The 16,867-nt window shown below is 44.0% G+C and overlaps 1 protein-coding gene across 2 annotated transcripts in view; it reads right to left on the minus strand.

Annotated features, from left to right (window-relative positions):
* The window catches only part of USO1 (USO1 vesicle transport factor), a 91,543-nt gene that overhangs the window by 23,716 nt on the left and 50,960 nt on the right, over positions 1 to 16,867 (minus strand). For both annotated transcript variants that reach the window (XM_019534298.1, XM_019534297.1), the window contains 5 exons: positions 12,161 to 12,271; positions 11,057 to 11,175; positions 10,285 to 10,466; positions 8,384 to 8,505; positions 649 to 787 (listed from right to left, as the gene is read on the minus strand). In XM_019534298.1, coding sequence (XP_019389843.1) covers positions 649 to 787; positions 8,384 to 8,505; positions 10,285 to 10,466; positions 11,057 to 11,175; positions 12,161 to 12,271 — 673 coding nt within the window. The remainder of the gene's footprint in view (positions 1 to 648; positions 788 to 8,383; positions 8,506 to 10,284; positions 10,467 to 11,056; positions 11,176 to 12,160; positions 12,272 to 16,867) is intronic.

Raw genomic sequence — 16,867 nt, forward strand, 5'->3', positions numbered from 1 at the left:
CACCCTGTGCACCACAGGGGCTCTTTCCAATTGGAGTGGTGGTGTATGCTGCTTTGTAGGCTCTTTCTTCCTTTAGATACGGCAGTAAGGAGGACAATGGAGCAGGAAATGGGACCCCTAGCTATCCCAGTAGCCAGAATTTATCTGAATGACAGGCTAGGCTATACTTATTATCCATGTTTCTTCATGGACATTGGTACCTAAATCACAGGCTAGAATGTACTTAAAGCCTTAAATTTCTTTCTGCCTCTTTCCAGCTCTCAAATGTGTGCCAAAAGGCAAAAATTCCACGTTTCTTTTTTACTAATATACTTACAAACTTGTCTTATGAAAAAATCCATCTTCAATAACTGGAAGTTTTGAGGCAATAGAAAGCAAATTAAATGTTGACATTTTATGTAAAAGTAACACGTTATATACTGGAAGAAATAGTTTTCTAGCAGGCTTTTTTAATGCTTAAGAAAACAAATAAACATTTTTCCCACTAATTTCTGTGACATCTCATAAGTTCTAGAATTTAAAGCAACATGTTGTTGAAATTGGAAAAGATTATTTGCTGCAAAAAAGTAGGTCGTTTACAGTGAACAACATAGGGCCTTCAGCAGGTGGTACAGAACAATGACAGATTTAGATTTTTCTGATGTATACCTAGCTGTACTTTAAGGAGATTATACTGGTCCTTGTGCTGCTGGATCTGTGACACTTGCTGTGTAAGTGTTGCCTGAAGCTGTTCATTTTGAGATTTTAAAGAATTAACTTGTTGCTTTAATTCTTCAAGCTGCTGGTCCTGTGAAAGAATAATAATAATAAAAAATTATAGTTCTGTTTAATTACTTGTGAAAAATTGTTTAGGAGTAGGAAAAGTGTCATAAAGCAATAAAACTGATGCACTAGAATTAACATTTACCAAACCTTTAAGCTATTTTTCCCCAACATCTTCTGGACTGCTTACAAGTACAAGCTGGAAGACAAATACTTCCAAAACAAGAACCAATGCCTATCAAGATTCCCCAGCACTTCCCATCATGCACCTGACTGGGATAATTTATAAACAGAACATCCTGTATCTGTGCAAGGAACTGGACTACATCCGTGGGGGGGGCAGGAAGCAACCTTTTCGGCAGCAGTGCCACAAATTAGCCCCACACCTGCCCAAAGTGTCATGCCAATCTCCTTCCACTGTCCAATCTGCTCCTTTTTCTACTCCCAGTGTGATATGCTGTGTTCTGCTTTCTGGCTTCTTTCTCTGTGCTCCCTGACTGATTTGCTGCTTTGCTTTCTGCTGCTCCTTTACCTGTTGCCTCCCTGATCTCACACACTGAGGTTGCATTCACCACTTATGGTACCCGTGCCATGGATTCACCATCCCTGGACTACATGACCCTTCAGACCCTTTCAACCTTAGGTTTCTATAGGATGATTTCACTTTAATTGCTTATAGCTTTTTAGCAACTTTAAGTTTCAATCTGAAAAACCTTCACTGAACTATGGAAAATTCTGTCCAAAATGGTCTGGTCATTTCAGAAAACAAAGCTAGGGACAGAAATTACAATGCATTATTTGTTCATGTTAAGCCTCAGAGAATAAGTTCTAGCATCTCCATGCATAAAAATATGACAGAGGGTAGTGTTTTTCCATCTCTGTGAATATATGCCCAAATCTGACAAAATTTATAAGACCTTGGGAAAAATAATTACCAGAGCACAGGAAGGTCGCCATTAGCACTGGGTACATTCTAGTCCAGAACTAGAAAGGACTATCTTTGAAATTAGTGTGTAAAATAGAGCCAGAGGCTCCTGTTACTTTCTGCAGCAGGCTAAACGGGCTGTTTGGGGCTGCATCAGCAGGAGCACAGGCTTGTTCTTAAGTAAAAGGGGAAACTCCTGCATGTGGCTGGGGAACCACAGGACACCAAGGGGGGCAGAGCTTCAAGGCATATAAGTGTAGGGCCTGAGCTGCAGCAGACAATCTGGTGCTGCATACTTTAGGGCGAGGAGCCTGCCAGCAAAGCCAGCTGCAGCAAACAGGTCCAGAAACACTCATGCTACTCATGAAAGCAAGAACAAGACAGCTAAGGGGCGAGTATAGGTTGTGGTGGGGTACTGACCCAGAGTGGGGAAGAACTTTTGTGGAAGCAATTTGTTTACATTTTTGTTATACTTAAGTTTGGTTAACAGAGATAGAAAGGAACCCACAGGGGGTGCCTGAGAGGTACCCAATACAGAGCTGCCCAGCCAGGGTCAAGGAAACCAGGGCCAAACACCACACAAACTGTCTAGCCAAGGTCAGGGACCCTAAGGGCTGCCACATGAGACCAGAGCCAAGGGCCCTAGAGCCCAAGAGGGCAAGACAGGGCTGGGGCTCAGAAGCTGAGGTCTGGGACAGTAAACCTTGGCTCTCAGGGTCCAGCTAGAGGAAAAGGTTTGAAGCCAAAAAGGCAGAAGCCCCAACAAAGGTTCAAGGCTTGAAGGACTGAGTGCAGAATCAGGGCCAGGGCTTGACTCTCCTACCACACCTCAACACACTGACTGACATCTGCAAGACATGGGCATGACTATGGGGGTGGCTGGAGGTCATGATTATTGCCCCAAAGGCACAACTGGGGCTGTTTTAGAAGGGGAAACCCACCCCAAAGTTTGGGACAAAGGAACCCCAAGGACAGCATACAGAGGAAAGGCCAAGAGGCCAGCCTCTGGAGGCAGTCTTCTCAGTTAAAAATCAAGTCACGGCAGGAAAGAAATAGGAGATAAGGGGAGGCTGGGGAGCATGGGCAGGCAGATCTGACGGCTAGGGGGCATCAGATGCCGGGTGGATCGCCTGAGCCTGTCGCACAGCACTAGACTGATGCAGGCCACAGCAGGTCCTGGTCCTAGAAAACCTGTCTTTGCTGTATTTTCAATGCCCATCTGCACAATGAGGGGAAAGCCACACCTTGCAGAGAATGAAGAGACCAGATTAAGACAAAGGGAAAGGCAAGGGAGATTAAAACTAGAACTGTCTAGGCAGACAGATTTGTGATTGGGGCAGACATTTTAAGTGCTTCCAAAATGGAACACCTGAGCTGCTGACAGATGTACATTCCCCCCCGCTGCACTGCCTTCCCTCAACCCCTCCATCTGGAGCACTTCATAAATTTCCATGGCTGCATGCCCTCTCCAGCCAGCACTGCAGCTCTGCCCCCATCACCTCAAACCACTGGAAAGTAAAGCTCTGCTTACCCCACAACCCCATCCTCACCTCAGGAGGGAGAAGGGGACAGAAGTGGACAGGGATAGAAGTGGAGCCAACATCAATGAGCAACTCCCTACCAGAACTGAGAGACTAGGGACCCCAACATCAGAAATAGGATTCCCCACTGGAAGTGGAAGACCATTAAGAAACATATATAGGGACTGGGGACTGAAATGCAGGAACCTTGGTTTTGGGGTCTCCAAGGTACTGATGGAAGAGATGCTCCAGTGCAGGGGTAGAGCAGATAGGAAAGCAATCACTGAGTGTCCCACATTCCCTGCCATAAGGGGCACAAAGCAGATTACTGCAGGATGCTACAGGACCCAGGGATCCCTTGTCGTCCTATGTAGAGCATTTACATGTTACAGGAGAAATTTATTTTGAACTGCTTCTAAATAGTACCCACTTCCTTCAGAGTTACCTTTGGAACACTTCAACGATTGAATCTGTTCATACCCTTGCAGCGGAAGAGGCAGAAATATAGAGTGGGAGCCAGGTATTTAAAATGCATGGGAAGGCTAGGGTCAAGGGGTGAGAACATACTGGCACTGGTTAAAGAGAATGACAATAAGCAACTGACTGGACAGCTAACAGCAGGTGACCTGGAGTAGAAGCCTAGGTGGGGACGAAGCAGAAACATAGAACAGTGAGAAAATAAGGGCCCTGGGCAGGTGTTTTATTTGTAGTGATATAAACACCTCTGTGCTGGTATAAAAGTTGAGAGAACAGACATTCATGCCCTCAACAAAACTGCTAAAATGGCACCAGTGCTATAGAAATATTTCTGCAGCACAACAGGAACTTCTGATGCAGCATGTTTTATAGCACGACATTTAATGTCTCTGCAATCTTTTTTTTTTTTTTTTTTTTTTTAAATAGTGCTCAAGTCAGGTGTCTGTAAGGAAAAAAAAATATTTACATAGTAAGTTGGCAGGTAATTCACCCTTGCACCCAAAATTCTCCTTCTTGGGTTATTTCCAAAGTTTCCAGCTGTGGTTTACTAGAAACCTCTATGCATCCATCTCATTTCAGCAGTTGTAAACATGATAACCAGAGAATGGAGATAGGCAACCCTACCAAATGAGGGAGAACGGAAAAAGAGAATATAGTACATATTCCCTATGGAAAAGCTATCTTATTCACTAAAAGACAGGTATGAGGACTTGTTGCCTTAGTACAACTATCCAATACAAGAGGACTATAAAAGAAAAGTACCTGTTAACGCTGCAATGTGGAGAGAAGTATAGCAGGCTGCATGGCAGGAGCTGCATCTACAAGCCTGCTCTGGAGGACTGAACCTGCTGACAAAGATAATTAGCTTGCTCCATGGGAGTTAAAAGGCTCCCAGAGAGAGCCCAGGGGAGAGAGACAGGCAGGCCATGGAGTGGGGGTGGAAGCCTGAGTGAGGGAGCTCTCTCCATGGGTCTGAGACACTGTGAAGAAACCCAGAAAGATGCTGAGAGACTGAGTTTACAGAGAGACTGGGACTCACTGGAGTGAAACTGACAGAGATAAAAGAATGCAAGCTGGCAGTGGCACTCAAGCCTGGGCACTCACAAGCCCAAGCACTCTCGTTGGTCTGGGAAAAGACCACATGCTACCTGTTTGTTACACTGCTATATGTTGATTCTTGCCGGGTGGGAGTTTGCCCCAGGGAGGCAGAGACAAACAACAACTGCAAGCAATGAAAGACTGAGCTAAGCAAATCCCCAACCTGCTATAGTAAGTCTCTTAAAAATGAGAAGATAGAATGAGATTCAGTCCTGTCCTCCTCCCAAGCAAAACCTAACATACAGTGAGCAAGGAAGTCATTAAAACATGTGTGTACATTATCAGAGTTTATAGCCCAAAATGGATTTTTAGGGGTGGGTGAAGAAAAGAGGGTGAGAGGTTTCATAATTCTGTAGGGTCAGAAGGGACCTGAACAGATCATCAAGTCCGACCCCTGCCATGGGCAGGAATGAGTGCTGGGATCATAATATCCCAGGTACAGTTGTGTTAATAAAGGGATTCAGGTTTTTGTGTTTGTTTGTTTTTTTGTTTTGTTTTTTTTAATTATACTGTCTTCAGTACCTGATCTCTCACAATTTTCCCAAAGCAACTTGCCTCGGTACACAAAATGGATCTACTTTGGGGATGAATATGTACAAATATTGTTGTAGTACCTCTGTCTCATTTGCTGAGGAAGACTGAAGCTGGATATTACCACTACCATTACTGTAGAACAGAAAAGAAAGGATGGTCCAGTGGCCAAGGCGCTTGAGCTGAATCCCTAAGGGAACTGAATTCGATTCCTACCTCTGCCACAGGGCTCCTGTTGCTCAGTGAACGCCAGCCATTTTGAGCACTGAACAGCATGTAGTCATTTAAAGGGTGCCATAATGGAAGCACAAAATAAACACAATTTGTGGTTTCATGGATCAACTTATTTCTGGCATGTTAAAATTTTTGAGCATTCAACTTTCCATCTCAAATGTTAAAACAGCACTGCAGACAACAAAGCATTTAAAAGTAAAGGCCGTAAGCCTTACCTACAGAGCTGTTTTACATTTGACAGAGAATTCCATGGACCACTACCCATGAACCCACACCTGAATGCATAGGGAACTAAGAATGAACAGTATGGCCTGTAATGTATTTCATGGATGCTTTATACATACTATGCGGCAAGTTTTAAATGTCAGCATTATCAAATATCCTAGGTAGAAAAATAACAAACAACAGATCCTTTAAAATTCAAAATTTCTTCAGAAGCAGGAAAGACTACACTTTAAAAAGAGATTGTTCCCACCACATAAAGATGTTCCTTCAAAGATTATCCGAATGAAGCCGGTGCATTAAGGCGTTTTGCTACTAGTTTCTCAGTTTCAACTCCTGCTACTTGTGTTTCCCAAGTACAAGCAACAATTTTTATTTTTGTTAAGGGCAGACAGAAGGAAGCCATTTAAATCAAGTTTTTGTTTTTTGTGGGGTTTTTTTAAAACGATACAAGCCCAACCACCTGCCACTGAGAACAGGAACGGAGTGATGCCGAGACCACTGCAGCAAAACAGATTAAGATTATACCGTGAAGGGGAGGGGCAGGGGAATAAAGCTTCCTTACTGGCAGAGGAGTAGGAGAGTGGAACAAGTTGCCCAAGAAAGTTGTGGAATCTCCTTCACTGGTGGTTTTCTAGGAGGCTGAATAGATATTTGTCTAGGATAGCGTAACAATAACATACCCTGTATTTATGCAGGGGCTGGAACAAGTGATCCCTGAAGTCCCTTACAACCATGATTCTATGATCACGGCACTATTTTCTTTCATTTAGCTCAAAGCAACTACATCCCAATTAACCTTCTGCTTCAGTTTCCTATCAGCTTCATAAGATGGTGTTACCAATAATTCTCACTTAAGCTTCTGTCCAAGCTATAAAAACTAATGAAATTAGATTTATAAAAACAACTGGAGAAAATATATTAGAAATCCAAACAGTTTTGGGTTACAGACTCCCTCAATATCATTATTTGGTCCATTGTTCTTGATTGACAAATCCAGTTCCGATTTCTACTTTGGCCACCAGTACTTTCTGAGGTTTGAGTCCATAGCAAAGAACTAAATGAAACATACTATTAAAGGAAAGGATGGCAGATTCTGCAAGTCTATACTACTGCTCTGAGAAAGCAATATTTTGAAAGGGAAAAAGATAAAAGGAGCAATTAAGCTCTCTCAGCACCACTATTTAGTCAGGAATGTTTGGTCAAAACATTTTTAAAAAATCCTTTTGTTTCCTCAGGTTCCCTCTTTTACATTTTCAAATGGCTGGTTAGAAATTACAATCCAGAGCCCCAAAACCTAGTTAATATCACCTCCCCAACTGCATAAGTGTAATATAGAAGGATCCTGATTTTCTCCATTTAAAAGTTGCAAATTCTCTGATTAAAATCTCCCAAAAATCCACATTTTTCCACAATTAAAACAAATAGTCACTGTACGGGTATCAACTGAATACAATGTTTTATTTATATATTTACAACTTTAAAGCAATTTGGAAGCCTAACAGTGCCTCAATCATTATAATAAGATACATTTTTATACCTATATATTTTGGCATTGTGTTTTTTTTTTTTTAATCACAGAAAATCAGAGCTCTCTCTGCACCCTTCACTCTCTAGGATGCTAGTCCAGCTGAAGCTTTGCTCCCTGCTGCTTTTTGGCACTGAGAAGCCCTGATATGCTGGTGCCCCTCAATCCCCACCCACAGCCCCCTGGACCCCCCCTCAAAGCCCTGCCAGAGGGTACCCCCAGCTGCCAGGGCTATAGGGCCAGGGCCCGCAGCACACTACCCTCGCACCCTGAGTCCTGGCTGCCACCTGCAGGAGGCAGCAGCTGCTATAACCAGAGTGGAGTGCAGTGTGCCCCTACCCCCACCCCTGCCCACAGGTAGCACAACCAGAGCAAAGCCCATTTGGGAGGGTAAGGTGGGGGTGGGGAGGGAAAATGGAGAATGTGGCTGCCCAGAGGCTCCCTGCCCTGCTGCCCCCCACCCACAAGGGCCTCTGCAGCCCAGCAGGCAGGACCCCCTGTCCATATGGCAGCAGTGGTGGCAGCATGCAGCTGTGCTCTCCGCTGCTGCTGGGCAAGCAAGCTGCTCCTTGCCATGGAGGCGCAGCCAGCATGGAACTTACAACTATGGCACCAAGCCTGCCTGACCCCTTCTGCTCCTGTGCCAGGTCCTGCCCACTGGACTGTGGAGACCCCCAGGGGAGGGCAGCAGGGCAGGGAGCCTTGAATCCACAGAGGGCAGCCTGGATCTGCCCCCACGTGTCCCTCCCTGGGACTGCAGGCAACATAGTCAGACAGCCCCCTGGATGAGTTGCCCATGGCACCCAGGTGGGCCCTGCATTCCTGCCCCAGCCCTAGCCCTGCCCTATTCCTCTCACTGTGGAGGCCTTAATCTGTGTCATCCCCCACTTAAACCGACCTGGAGGGAGCTGCTTTCCATGCTGCTTGACTACTACATGCATGTGTGCATGTGGTGTCCCCTGCCTGTGATCGCCCTCCTCCGACACACGCCAGCTCCAAGCAGCTCTTTTAAAGGAGAAAATCCGCATTTTTCTGCAGCAAACGGAAAACACAGATCCTTGGTAATTTATATAAACCTATATTTACCTGCTCTCTAATGACTTGTTTATAATGAGTCACAATGTTGTCATGCTGTTCCAACGTCTTCTTTACTTCCTCTTCCTTTTTGTCTTCTTCACTAGACTTGTAAATAGCCTTTGTTATGACACCTGTCAAAAAACACTGAGTATTTGTTATTCAGAACAGTCTGCACATTTTCGGTTCTTTTAACATTCCCACAACCTCAATTTAAATCATTACTTTGTTGGAAAGAGACAGCTTCTGTTTTTTCAAGTTCTTAGTCACTCATACTTCTTTAAAATGAAGAAAAATCAAGGAAGTTTGTAAAAACTGACATCAGAACACTTGAGCTTTTTGCTACTTTATGAGTCTTAAATGATACTGCTATCTATCCCTTTTCTTGACAAATATATGTTCTGTCTGCGTAAGATATTCACTAACACATCCTTTCCTGACAACATATATGGACAGCTAGAAGGCTGGGAACTGCTGTAAAGCCATGCAAGTTAAACCCGATTAGTTATTTTTATGCCTACTAAAACAAATAATTCTTTAGGAATAAAAATTATTATTTCCCCCAATACCCATTTAATTCAATTAGTATTACCAACTGGGAAGCTGACAGTGTCAACTACTCTACCCCTTTCACAAGAAACTAAGAAAGTTTGAAGGCTTTTTTTTTTTTAATCCCTACCGTAATTTTCTTAGTGTAAAATGTACCCAAATATTCCCAAACATGGTTTTCAGATCTCCTTTATTCCATATAAGCAGTCAAAGAGGGCACAAACTCCACTCTCTTGCACATAATTTGTAAGGATAAATAATGCATAGTAAATCGCTAGGAAAGATGGCTTTCTGGTTGCTGTCTTCAGAAATAAGCCTCGTGGTACCATACAAAAAAAACAAGCTCATTGATTATCACTACTAATAGCGAGATCCTTTTTTTTTTTTTTTTTTTTTTTTTTTTTTTTTTTACAGAAAATACAGTCAGTTGTCAATTTAACAGTCTTACGAGGCCAGATGATGTTACACCGTCCCCCTACCCCCAATACTCTAATTCGGGGCGGGCAATTAATTTGGGTGGAGAGCCACTTACTGAGTCTTAGCAAGCCATTGAGGGCTGCATGACAGGCAGCCCAGAGCAGATGCATATTAATTTTTTTGAGGGGGTTTTTGGTTTTTTTAGGGGTCCCGCAGGCTGGACAGAATGGCTTGGCCGGCCACATCCAGCCCACGGGCCACATTTTGCCCACCCCTGCTCTAACTGGATCCCTGAAGCACTGGCCAGACCGGTAGACTGTGGGGTTTTGTCTTCCTCTGTAATTGGGGAAGGAGTGGTGGGTGGAAGGAAGACTTGCCCTCTTCCTTGGATCTCTCAAGTGAATTTTAGCAACTCTTACAACAGCAAAACCCTGGCCACCCTTGTCATCTTCTCTCCCTCACCCATCCTCCCTCCAACTTTATTTGTGCCATGTTAGGGCATTATACCTTGTGGTTGTGATTGTGTTTATGTTGTTTTACTAACAGGTTAGACAAAGACTTGTATAGGATGGGCTGGATACGACTGATCCACCTGGTCCCTTCCAGCCCTACTTTATTATGATTCTAGCTGAAAATCTGACCTGCAAGCTACATGCATTATAATCCCTGCCCATGATTCTGGCACAACATCTTGCACACTGCTTACATGGGTCAGCAACCTATGGTTGTAGCTACGCAACAAGCAGCAACCATGGCCGAGTCCTAGCACTGGCCCAAGCAGGACCCAAGTCAGGTTATTCCAGCCTGCTGTTGTAACAAGTTGCTGACAGTGTGAGTAAACTTAAAGCTTTAAGTGAAGGAAATTTAAAAGACTTAACTCAGGGCATGCAGTAGTTTAGCAGCATCCAAAAATAACAAACTAAAAATAATGAGCTAACATGTCTCACCCTCCAATTCCTTTACCAGTTTAGTAAATTCATGGTCAAACATCATGTGATCTGGGCTAGAAAAACTAGGCTGAGGCTTCTGACCAGCTCTGGAATACAGTTCATGTTTACTAATGAAGCCTAGTTTCTCAATGAAATTCTCCTTGCCAATCCTCTTTTCTATCAGTTGCTTTAGTTTCTCTCTAGAAGAAATAAAAACAAAACAAAAAAATTACTACTGAATTTTATGAAAGACTAAATAAAAAAAGAGAAGTTGAAAACCCATCTTTCACTCATCTCTGAACCAAATTATATTTTTTGCCAGTCTGAATTATCTGTAACAAATTCCCCTTCTTCCTATGAAGTAAAGGGCTTTTCTTAGCACTGGAAAGGGTTATTTTCAGCCTGCCATTGTCTGTTCTTCATAGGACAAGATTTCACAGGTGAAAAGGCCTATCCAACAGGAGATATGAAGGAAGAATATCTACATTAATCCTTGGCAAAATAAGTCTAACAGTTGTACTTCAGAAGGACTGTACTTATAATTTCAGGGAATACCCAGCTTTCCAGCTGATCAGAATGGCAAAGCCCTCTGGTATTTTCCAGCCACCTGCATTTCTACCTCTACAAGTTACATTAAAAGTGAACAGTGTTAAATTACAATCTCTCTGCATCCAAATTGTACTATTCCTCCTTTACAAACCATTTTTAATATATTAATTTAGGAACCAATCAGTTGCCTACATAATTTTACATTGCCTTAAGTCTCAGGTTATGACTACAATACACTTACTTGCTATAGTTTTCCAAGGAATTGTCGTTGTAGTAAATGGAAATACCCAGCAGAAGAGCGGACAAGCCTTGGACTAAATGCTCTTCTTCTCCAAGGTTTTCAGCTATCTGTCCTGTAAGCTAAATTCTTGCTAAGGATGTCTGACCATTTCATTAAATAAAATACAAACAACATACCCTTACAATAGGTCATCTTTAGATTCAATTTGCTATTGAAGCTTCATATCAAAATGTAAAACACAAAATCCTTTATCAACTAAAAATTCAATAACAACATTAGTATACTACATCACAGCTAGTTTGCAATTTATGTATCTTGCCATTTAAAGTTCATTATCTGGATACGCCTTTGAAATTGCAATGAATGGACTTGTTTTTTCCAAAATATTTCTTGCACACTTTTACTCTGCAAGTTTTCTTACGATAACATCTACTGTTGACTGGACAGTAAATTATGCTATCTGCTGAAGAAAATATTTCATTACAATTCAACAAAATTAGGAGATATTTTCCAATTCTTACAAACATTAAGAGTAATAGCATTAAAACACCAATAAGCTGATCTGCTACAAGACATGCTATGCTGGGAGAATATTTTTAGGGGCAATTTTGCCAATAGCTGCCTACTCTTACACTGGGTAGGGATGAATATAATTATATTGAATTTATAGCAGACTGGGAGTTACCACAGAGCATCTGACATACAGTAATTGTCCATTTGCCTGCCCTAATCCTGCTTTAGGCAAATGCTACACTGGGAGTTTGCCTCATTTCATTCAAAAAGCAGCTGCCCCAGTTCACTTTTCCTTTACCACAGGATAAAAATCAGGCAGGAGGAGTTACAGCAAGCCCACTCCTGTGAACTCAGTCCCACTTTGTCAGTTTTCCCTATAGATTTATATGCAATGGTTTAAAGTTCACAGCTTCTGGCTATGCTTTAGTCAGGGTCTGTTCAACACTAAAGAAGCAACATTTTGCACCCCAAATTCATGATCTTCCAATATTCTCCACCATTCCTGCAAACTTACCTATGTCATCATACAGTTTTTATGTTGCACATTTAAGCTTTTTCAGAACAAAACGTTGTTTTGTAAACAAAGGATACAAATGGAATATTAGCTGGGTTGTGGAGAAAGTGTGTGACAGCTATTGGGCAACTGCTTAACCAGGTACAAAGCAACATTAGTAATCCAACTCTTGTCTGCACCTTGCTTCCCTGTAGTGGAAAAATGACATTAATTTCTCCATTTATTACACAATATTACATATAATCAAAGTTATATTTCTCTCAAGACTCATCTACTTTCAATATAAAAAAAATACACTCACTAGTTTACTCACCTAATTTAGTACTTAATTTTTTCCATTAAAGTCATACACATATTTCTAGCAACCTTCAGTGCATGTCAAAACAAGACTAATGTCAAGTATGGCTCCATACATATTAGCAGCTGAATAAAATCATGACAAAATTAGTCAGCAATTAGTGCTTGGATAACAATATTGTTACAAGTGCAAAAAAAAGATGCAAAAAATTGAGGGAGAAGACACAACTCTGAACAAAATGTACTCAATTATCACAACCAAGTTGCAAATGCTTAAAGAAGCAGAGCAATAAAGCCAACTTCATTTTCAGCCCATATAATGTGCATCTCCTACTGACATATTTTACAATTGATTGAAGTTTTAGTTGACAGTAAAATCTGAGTACTGCAGGATAGTTTCCTTTTCAGGCAGAGAAACGCACAGGACAAATTAAAGAGACAAGTGAAATGTTGTACACAAAGTAATCTTTTTGTTCTGTTTATTAACACTGAAAATTAACTTCTGAATAATCGGGTGACATGCACTAATCATTAATGTACTACAGTGCTGCCCAGATGACTTCCTTTAACAAAAACGAGTCTGAGTTGCAATTATTTTGGATTTGAATCCCTGAATGTTGGCAAAGAGCTTATTTGGATACTGCTGACTCTCTCAACAAATCTCCACCCCTCCATTTTAGAGTTTAAATAGATGTCCATAATATTGGTTTGGTTCCTTAAACTGATGTTTAACCTACTTAAAAGTAAAATGGCTACATCACCCCCAACACTACATAAAATACAAGATTTTTCTAGTACTAAGCCACAGAGACATATCTAACTTAACAGGTACTTTCTTGGTCTATAAAATCCAAACTTTTGTACAATTCTCTGGCTTCCCCATCTATATTGGCTATGGCAACGGGCTTTTGAATGCCATGTGATGAAGGCATGCACCTCTATGAGCAAATCAAACCTCACACACAGCAGCCAAGCAATTTCTCCAGGTCCTGCAAAAAAAGCTAAAAAAATATCACAAAGTATATCAGGCATAGGAATCAAGATTTGAAATGGAACTGAAGGACAAAGTGAGGCACATACAAAGGTTCTGATCTACAAAAGGGCAACGAAGGGAGCGTACACACCAAACACGAAGGATTACATTTAGCCAACCTCAAAGGACAGTTTAAGCCTGTGTAGCATTTTAGCCTTGTTCTGTTAGCAACCTAAGCTTGTACTTGAGAAGAGTTATCTCTACCCCCTACTCCAGTTCATTATACTGGAGAAGGTGTTGCTTTAAGCCCTAGATCAGTAGTAGAAGAACTTAAAAGCCCTTAAAATAAATCCATATTCACCTTTAGGAATAGCAAGGCAGAACAGTAGCCAGGGGGCAGGTAAGAGGGCTCCTTTTCTAAAAGGCTCCTGCTGCTACTTCTCTCTAGCCCGAACCAAGGTCACTTAGGGCTGCTTGCAGATGTTAAAAAAGCAGCACTTTAAACTCAACACGCTCCCAGAAGAGGCAGCACATTAGCTGGACCCAGCTCGCCTAATATCTGTATAGATCAGGCACTTTAGTGGGAGTGTTTTTGTGCTTTTATCCAAGAGGTGATTGACTCAGCTTTAGATAAAAGCACAAAAGTCCCACTGAAGTGTCCGATTTAGACAGATGTTGCAGAGCTATGTTGAAGTAACTTGCTGCTTCTTCCAGGGTTGTGAAGTCTGAATAGCTGCTGTGAGGCCCCACCATCACTGAGGGAGAAAAAACAAACCAAAATAGATCTCCTCACAATTTACAAAGGAGAACATTCTCAGAAAGTAGAGATACACCGATACATCGATCCATATCATTTCAACACCAATAAAAGGAAGATTGACATTACTGGCAACCAGCTTATTTTGGCTGATGTAGCCAATAATGTCGCCAATAAATGCCAGGTGCACGCACACAGCCGCAGCACGCACGCAGCCAGTTGAACAGTTTGAAGAGCAGCGTCCAGCTGGTAAGTCTGTTGGGCCCCCCCAGATTCCATGCCTGGGGTAAAGGCAGGCTGCCACTGTGGCCTGGGGCCAGGGGCAGTGCTGGGCTCTTCCTGGCAAGGAGTTGGGCCAGGCAGCAGTGGAGCTGGGGGAGGCGGGGGCTACAGCAAATACTGAGATGGCCCACCCCATAGCCACCCTTTCCAGTGCCACCTGGCCTGAGTACAGCCCTGACCCAGCACTGGACTCCCCGCCCCGAAGAGCTTGGTGCTGTCCCTCGCCCCAAACACAGGTCCAGGGGGCACACGTATCCCCATGGCTCCCTGGGGTGTGCGCTGCAGCAGGATCCACCTCCTCCCTGCCTGGGTGCTCCCGGACTACCCTCTCACAGCTCCATCCCAAGTCCTGCCCCAACTGGATAGGACCTGCCCCAGCCCCACTCCCTTGCTCACTGCAGGGGCCTCAATCTACCCCCCTCACATTCCTTCCCTCCCCGCTGCCCCTTCCCCCACAACAGACTTACCAACTGAACGCTGCTCCCCAAGTTGCCGAGCTGCATAAAATCGACAAATCGGATCGGTATTGGCCGATACAGTTCATTAATAATTGGCCATTGGTATTGGCCCAAAAAATTTTTATTAATGCACCCCGACCAGAAAGGCTGTTCAGCGGACAGTAGAATAGCCCATGTGTAAAAAGAACACCCTTGGTGACCTTTACTAGCTATCCCAGTCCAGCAATGTTCAAACCACCATTACCAGACTACAGAAAGTGTCTGGCTTCCTACTTCTTTGCAACCAATACATGCTACAATATCTGTGATGTCTACCCCATTCTGGGTTTTTACTTGAGAGAGTCTCAAAACTAGTCCACCCGTTCACATGCACCCTAAATTTGCTTGCAGTTTTGCAGCAGTATTCTGGAGATTCTCCTCTTTTCTCCCCACATCACCCTATCCAAACTGATACTGGCTTCTGCTCACCTCTTGCACTACATTTCAGTAGGGAATTGGTTGGGATGACAAAAGCTGCATTCTGCTCCTGCCTCTCTCTCTCTCTCCATAGTTTTCCTACTCTTCCTGCCACTGCTATTCCACACATTTCCCTCTTAATAGACCATTTTGTTATCCAACTCTTGCTGCTTTCTTTAGTCAAGCTGTTCCTCCCAAAACACTTTTAACCAGCTCCTACCATGCATGTTAAGATACTAACACAGGGGAGTGCAATTATTTGGGTTGGAGGGCTATTTAAGGAGATTTAGTAAGCTGTCATAGACCTGGTCAGCACACCCACTCCACCCCTCCCCTCAACAGTTCACCAAAACTTCCTAAGTGGTTCTGCCCGAGCTGCTGCCAGATGGATGGGAATGGGGCCATGGTGGAATGAGGAGCAGCATCCAGGAGTGGAAGCAGGACAGGCAGGGCCAGGATCTCAGAATGGTGACAGTGCAGGGCCAGCGCAGAGCCGCAATCCACTCCTCACATGTTCCTGTAATGGGCGCTGGTTCCACAGGCAAGGGCATGCAGACAGGGTATCACAGCTCTGCCCTGGGCCCCAGCCCTACATTGTAACCACCTGACAATGCCAAGGTCTCCCTGGAGAGTGGCCAGGACCTGTGCAAGCAGGGCATGGGACTGGGAGGACCAGATGGGCCTGTCGGCAAGCAGGGAATAGTTTCTAGGAGTAGGATGGGTAGGAACAGGGCCAGGCCCAGGATCATGGGGCTGTGATGGCATGGAGCCAGGGCCCAGGACAGAGCTGCAACCCACTTCTGGCATGCCCCTGTTCACGGAACCAGCGCCCATTGCAGGATCATACAGGCAATGAATCACAGCTTTACCCCAAGCCCTGGCCCTGCAATATCCCTGCCCTGCCCTCCCATCCCACGCACCACTCCCTGCCCACCAACAGCCTCATCCCATCCACTCAGGTCACATGCCATACCCTTGAAGGTCCCATTCCTGACAGCGGGTGTAGGGTGGACAGGTCAGGGTGCCCAGGCAGTGGGGCCAAGGCTGGCAGCAGCTTGAAATAGCCACAGCCATTGTGCCACCCCAGCCCTGCTGTGTGCCCACAGACAGCAGGACTGACCACAAGTGCCACAGCCTGGGTGGCCCACGGTGCTTGGGCCAGGCAGAGCCACCTCCCTGCTGAGCCCCGCTTGGGCCCCGGGGGAGGCACACCTGGGCCACGGGTTAGCGAGGATTTAGTTAGGGAGCTTCTGGAGGGGTTGCACGTATTCAAGTCAGCCAGTCTGGATTATCTCCACCCTAGAGTTCTAAAGGAACTGGCCGAGGTCATTGCAAGTCCCCTGGCACAGCTTTACAAGCACTCGTGGTGCTCTGGTGAGGTACCGGAGGACTGGAAGAGGGCCAACGTGGTTTGCATCTTCAAAAAAGGCAGGAAGGAGGACCCAGGAAACTATAGGCTGGTTAGTCTTACCTCAATCCTAGGCAAGCTGTTTGAAAAAATTATGCTGGCACACATCCAGGAGGAGCCAGCAGGGGACTGCATGCTTAGGGGCAACCAACA

Source organism: Crocodylus porosus, unplaced genomic scaffold (genome assembly GCF_001723895.1).
Source record: "Crocodylus porosus isolate Cpor-Errol unplaced genomic scaffold, CroPor_comp1, whole genome shotgun sequence".
Lineage (NCBI taxonomy): Eukaryota > Metazoa > Chordata > Crocodylia > Crocodylidae > Crocodylus > Crocodylus porosus.